The following is a 7,044-nucleotide window of genomic DNA, read 5'->3' as shown; positions in this document are numbered from 1 at the left end:
TAAGTTCACTTGGTGTGGTAGATTCACCAGATTCCATAATTTTTTCGTCAGAATTGAGTGATTCCATAATTTTTCCCCTATGCTTGGTTAAAAAAAGTAACCATTACCGACTACCACATTTTTGTTCTTGATTTCTTTTAGTGTTTCTTAAAGCCAGAAAGTTGCCATTTGAAATGACTTTGGTATTGTGCCATGTCTGTGATCTGCTTTTTTTCTACAAAATTAAACAACTGAATGAACATCCTCCAAGGCCGGTGATTCTATAATTATTGCCAGGGGTTGTACTTATAGTTTTCTTTGAAGCAATTAAACCTGCTGATTCCAGGTCTTTCTGCAGCTTTCCACAGGTGGTCCTTGGCTCTTGGACAACTCTTCTGCTAATTATTTTTACTCCCCTGTCTGAAATCTTGTGAAGAGCACCTGGTAGTGACTGGCTTATGGTGAAATCATGATCTTATCACTTCCGGATTATGGCGCCAAAAGTGCTCACTGGAACATTCAGCAGTTTAGAAATTACCACCAGTATGTTTGCAAACACTAAGGTTACGAAGGTCTTGAGACAGCTCACTGGTTTTACCCATCATCAGACACCGTTTTATAGGTCATCAGTTGAACCAACTGATATTATTTTTCACGGATTGCTTTCTAATTACTGATAGATTTTAGTTGGTGTCATGACTATCCATAACTTTTTGCACCTCTCTTTCTTCATGTGTTCAATACTTTTTTTGCTATGTGTCATTATTACACATAACTTAATTTATGGACATCTATGCTTTGAATTCTTTGTGCGCATTGGATGAGTTGTTACCAATGTCTGGTGAGAATTTCATGCTAAAAGCACCTATATAAATATATTTACTAAGAAAATTGGTGAAGTGTTCAATACTTATTCCATCGACTGTACTGTATATAGGCTTATAGCCAGCATTACGTAGGCTATTAAATGAATAGACAGGTACAAGTACACTGTAGCTGCAATATAAACATATATATGGGAACACAATGCAACAACACTATGCAAACATTATATTCAGGAATTCTAGTACTGCTGCACACTTAAAAGCATCAGATCCCTAGCATACATTTGATCAAAGTATGTGAACCCATTCTGTCAACAACAAAGTGACATTTTTTTAGATGGGATCCCACACTAAACACTCAACTCTATCCCTTTCTCGGCTTCAAATGAACTGGGTAAGCTTGGAAACAGTTATATTAAGCAGGAGGTGCCCACATAGTAAAACTTACTGATTAGCTGCACTGAAGCCTTTCAACAAGCTTTGTTCAGCTGCCGAACCCGAATAATAATAGGGACTTCCAGCAGAAGTCCATGTTCAAGGTTCGTGCACGGACACTACGTGTCCAGTACGTTCACCAAACTTTATCATCTTTACTAAAGACTATGGCCTCCAATGTGCTTTTCCAAACTGCAAACATTGCTCTAGAATGATTTGATGGACATGACAAAAGGTTCAAGATGTTGATTTGGCCTCCAAATTCCATGGATCTAAATCTGAGTACTGGTGAGATGTGCAGAAAGATCCATTAAGGCTCAACATCACAACTTATAATATCTGCTGCAAATGTTTTGGTATTAGATAGCACAGGACACCTTCAGAGATCTTGTGGTGTCCACCCTATGATGGGTCAGTGGCAGGTAGTTTTAATGTTATGGTTACTGTGTTGTGTTTACCACTTCATTGAAAAAGACCTTGGAAACACGATAGCTGGGAAAGAAGGATTTCTAAATGTTTTTATTGGAAAGTCAAATATTTACAAAAAAACAGACCTGTCTGGTGAGCCGACACTTCACCCTTAAATAAAATGCCTATTTCAATCACTACCAAAGGTTATCCAACAAACTTACTTTCTGGCTTGTTCAGACAAGCGTTTTATGCGTACATGGATCACACACGGAGACTACATGAATCCATTACAGCCAGTGTGTCGGTGCACATGGGCAATTTTCTACACGGACCAATTATTCGTATGTAAATAATTGCAGCACGCATTATTCTGGTCCAATCTGCAGTTGTAAATAACAGGCAGCACTTCCACTCGTCCGATATGTGAATGAGCAAATGGCGCTACAGATGTAACTAGGCTGAGTTTCAATATGGCCGTCTGAGTCCGACCTTAGCCACTTTATTATTGGGAGAGTTTATACCCTACATGAAGTATACTTACTAATGACCTAGAATTCAAATATTATACGTATAACCAATATTTTATAACCAATTCCTGAGTCTCTCTTTATTATGACACAGGGCAGTGAATAAATTGAAAATCAAGTAAAATTCCCCATATAGCCTATATAGTGCACAAATAATTTCACACATCTAATGATTACAGTATTTAGTACATTATTTAGCATATACAGAAGACTTAAGTTTCCCCAAAAGCTAATTATTTACAGTAGAAAAGGCATAGCACCTGATGGTATCAATTGTCAGTGCCACACAAATCACAAGGATCTAGTAGCAGAAGGTATTTGGACCTTAAAAATAAACTATAGGTATCATAATGTCTGTTCTACTAGAACATGAGGTTGCAAAATTCCAGATGTCCCAATATCTTCATAAATCCAGGTTAGCAAGAAAACCATATTTGAAAATGGTACAATGAAAAAGCAAACATGTGGCCACAATTGATGTTTCAGTTCTTAGTTGCAGAACATCAGGTCCGTCATCTTATGTCATGGCACTGTGATCATGGCGTAGGCCTGACTGTGCTATACAGTGGATAAAATGACTTCTATCTTTGTGTGGATGAGGAGACATTTTCACTGCTGCAGAGCTGGAATCACTCGGCCTTGATCCTTTTGTCGGCAGCTTCCATTGCTAAAGAAGAAAAAAGAAATAATAACGTTGTGTTGCTGGCTACGACATGGCAACATCACAATGAATCAAACATATTTAGGATAAGAGACATTCAGAAAAATAACAGTTTAAGTAAAATCAAGGACGGAGTGAGGCATCATCTGACTCCACATACATGTACATTATCAAGGATCGTCTCTACCTTATCATAGTCCCCCTATTCTTAAAAGATAAAAAATGCTCCTTTCACAATAATCTTGCAGTCCAAACAGGCTGCTTATGACCAAGTGAATGAGTAAAAAGCTCATTTAGATGGAATGATCTTTTGTATTGCACAAAACATCATTGTTCTTGGCAGCATATTATTATTCTCAGCAGCACATCATTGTTCTCGGCAGCACATCATGTACATCTGTGTAAACAATGACAAATTATTTGCACTGAACAATCACAGAGCATTCAGTGCACATTGTCAAGTGTGGGTTGCTTGTGTAAACAGGCTATTAAATGACTAGGAGCCCATATTCTAGTAGCCCATATATTCTGGGCGTGACTGTATTTACACAAATATATCACACCAATGAAAAAAATGCCAAAAAATGGTCAAATACTAAAAAGTCTAAGGCAAAAGTAAAAACCTTTATTATTTTGTGTGATTTACACTTTAGCGCCTTATCTAGGGTTTGAGCTAATTGCCCTTTCTTTATTGTCCTGATTTGTAAATCCCTGATCCACTTCTATCATTCGGGTTTATCAAGCATACTTTGCAAGTCCCATTGCATTCATTATATTTTAATATTTTATCATTGTGTGTACATTAGTTTTCTATTGCTTTCAATAATGTGCGTGTACCTTCTCTTTTATTGCCACCTCATACCCAATTGATGTATTAATAAAGGATTTACTTTTCAGTATTTGATAATCTTTTGACTTTTTTTGCTAGTTTTGTATGTGATAGCACTAGTTACAACCCACATTACTGTATAGTAGCACTCATTAACATGTATGCACATATGCTATCTGCTTGTTCCTTATCACATTTGTATAATTACACAAATATATGTAACTAGATGGTGGCCCGATTCTAACACATCGGGTATTCTAGAATATGTATGCTTAGTGTATAGCACAGCCCACGTAGTATATTGCGCAGCCCACGCAGTACATTACGCAGCCCACGCAGTACATTGTGTCATGATTCTCAATGGCGAGAGAACATAGCCCAGCATATATGAGAACTAGCTCTTGGAAGATGGAAACTATACTGACCATGAACTAAACCTGCCGCACAACTAGAAGTGGCCGGGTAGCATGCCTACGTTTTTTAACCCTAGATGCCCAGCGCCAGCCGGAGAACTACCTAATCCTAGCAGAGGAAAAGACAGTCCTGGCTCACCTCTAGAGAAATTTTCCCAAAAGGCAGACAGAGGCCCCCACATATATTGGCGGTGATTTTAGATGAAATGACAAACGTAGTATGAAAATAGGTTTAGCAAAATCGAGGTCCGCTTTCTAGATAGCAGGAAGACAGAAAGGACACTTTCATGGTCAGCAGAAAACCCTATCAAAACACCATCCAGAAATTCCTTTAAGACTCTAGCATTAACTCATAACACCAGAGTGGCAATTTCCGATCATAAGAGCTTTCCAGACACAGTAACGAAACAGCAGCTGTGAACAGGAACAAAATGCAAAAACACACAAGGACAAAAGTCCAACTTAGCTGGGAGTTGTCTAGTAGCAGGAACAAGCACAGAAGGCTTCTGATAACATTGTTGACCGGCAAGAAACTGACAGAGGAGCAAGGTTATATAGCGACTCCCACATCCTGATAGGAGCAGGTGAACAGAGGGGATGATGCACACAAGTTCAATTCCACAAGTGGCCACCGGGGGAGCCCAGAATCCAATTTCACAACAGTACCCCCCCCTCAAGGAGGGGGCACCGAACCCTCACCAGAACCACCAGGGCGATCAGGATGAGCCCTATGAAAGGCACGGACAAGATCGGAGGCATGAACATCAGAGGCAGTGACCCAAGAATTATCCTCCTGACCGTATCCCTTCCATTTGACCAGATACTGGAGTCTCCGTCTGGAAACACGAGAGTCTAAGATCTTTTCCACAACGTACTCCAACTCACCCTCAACCAATACCGGAGCAGGAGGCTCAACGGAAGGCACAACCGGTACCTCATACCTGCGCAACAATGACCGATGAAAAACATTATGAATCGAAAAGGATGCAGGGAGGTCCAAACGGAAGGACACAGGGTTAAGAATCTCCAATATCTTGTACGGGCCGATGAACCGAGGCTTAAACTTAGGAGAAGAAACCCTCATAGGGACAAAACGAGAAGACAACCACACCAAGTCCCCAACACAAAGCCGAGGACCAACACGACGACGGCGGTTGGCAAAAAGCTGAGTCTTCTCCTGGGACAACTTCAAATTGTCCACCACCTGCCCCCAAATCTGATGCAACCTCTCCACCACAGCATCCACTCCAGGACAATCCGAAGATTCCACTTGACCGGAGGAAAATCGAGGATGAAACCCCAAATTACAGAAAAACGGGGACACCAAGGTGGCAGAGCTGGCCCGATTATTGAGGGCGAACTCCGCCAAAGGCAAAAAAGCAACCCAATCATCCTGATCCGCAGACACAAAACACCTCAAATATGTCTCCAAGGTCTGATTAGTCCGCTCGGTCTGGCCATTAGTCTGAGGATGGAAAGCAGACGAAAAAGACAAATCTATGCCCATCCTAGCACAGAATGCCCGCCAAAATCTAGACACGAATTGGGTCCCTCTGTCAGAAACGATATTCTCAGGAATACCATGCAAACGAACAACATTTTGAAAAAACAGAGGAACCAACTCGGAAGAAGAAGGCAACTTAGGCAAGGGAACCAGATGGACCATCTTAGAGAAACGGTCACACACCACCCAGATGACAGACATCTTCTGAGAAACAGGCAGATCCGAAATAAAATCCATCGAGATGTGCGTCCAAGGCCTCTTCGGGATAGGCAAGGGCAACAACAATCCACTAGCCCGAGAACAACAAGGCTTGGCCCGAGCACAAACGTCACAAGACTGCACAAAGCCTCGCACATCTCGTGACAGGGAAGGCCACCAGAAGGACCTTGCCACCAAATCCCTGGTACCAAAGATTCCAGGATGACCTGCCAACGCAGAAGAATGAACCTCAGAGATGACTCTACTGGTCCAATCATCAGGAACAGTCTACCAGGTGGGCAACGATCAGGTCTATCCGCCTGAAACTCCTGCAAGGCCCGCCGCAGGTCTGGAGAAACGGCAGACAATATCACTCCATCTTTAAGGATACCTGTGGGCTCAGAATTACCAGGGGAGTCAGGATCAAAACTCCTAGAAAGGGCATCCGCCTTAACATTCTTAGAACCCGGTAGGTACGACACCACAAAATTAAACCGAGAGAAAAACAACGACCAGCGCGCCTGTCTAGGATTCAGGCGCCTGGCAGACTCAAGGTAAATTAAATTTTTGTGGTCAGTCAATACCACCACCTGATGTCTGGCCCCCTCAAGCCAGTGACGCCACTCCTCAAAAGCCCACTTCATGGCCAAAAGCTCCCGATTCCCAATATCATAATTCCGCTCGGCGGGCGAAAATTTACGGGAAAAAAAAGCACAAGGTCTCATCACGGAGCAGTCGGAACTTCTCTGCGACAACACCGCCCCAGCTCCGATTTCAGAAGCGTCGACCTCAACCTGAAAAGGAAGAGCAACATCAGGCTGACGCAACACTGGGGCGGAAGAAAAGCGGCGCTTGAGCTCCCGAAAGGCCTCCACAGCATCAGGGGACCAATCAGCAACATCAGCACCCTTCTTAGTCAAATCAGTCAATGGTTTAACAACATCAGAAAAACCAGCAATAAATCGACGATAAAAGTTAGCAAAGCCCAAAAATTTCTGAAGACTCTTAAGAGAAGAGGGTTGCGTCCAATCACCAATAGCCTGAACCTTGACAGGATCCATCTCGATGGAAGAGGGGGAAAAAATGTATCCCAAGAAAGAAATCTTTTGAACCCCAAAAACACACTTAGAACCCTTCACACACAAGGAATTAGACCGCAAAACCTGAAAAACCCTCCTGACCTGCTGGACATGAGAGTCCCAGTCATCCGAAAAAATCAGAATATCATCCAGATACACAATCATAAATTTATCCAAATAATCG

General features: G+C 42.0%; 1 protein-coding gene across 3 annotated transcripts in view; it reads right to left on the bottom strand.

Moving 5' to 3' along the window:
• Positions 1–1,738: 1,738 nt before the first annotated feature.
• AIG1 (androgen induced 1) overlaps positions 1,739–7,044 on the bottom strand; it is a 494,204-nt gene continuing 488,898 nt past the window's right edge. For all 3 annotated transcript variants that reach the window (XR_013221758.1, XM_077289204.1, XM_077289205.1), the window contains one exon: positions 1,739–2,843. Coding sequence is in view for 2 of the 3 variants with exons in the window: in XM_077289205.1 (XP_077145320.1) it covers positions 2,786–2,843 (58 nt within the window). In the remaining variant the exon portion in view is untranslated. The remainder of the gene's footprint in view (positions 2,844–7,044) is intronic.

Source organism: Ranitomeya variabilis, chromosome 2 (assembly GCF_051348905.1).
Source record: "Ranitomeya variabilis isolate aRanVar5 chromosome 2, aRanVar5.hap1, whole genome shotgun sequence".
Classification (NCBI taxonomy): domain Eukaryota; kingdom Metazoa; phylum Chordata; class Amphibia; order Anura; family Dendrobatidae; genus Ranitomeya; species Ranitomeya variabilis.
The sequence above is the reverse complement of the archived record's forward strand: the minus strand, read 5'-3'. Positions and strand labels throughout refer to the sequence as shown.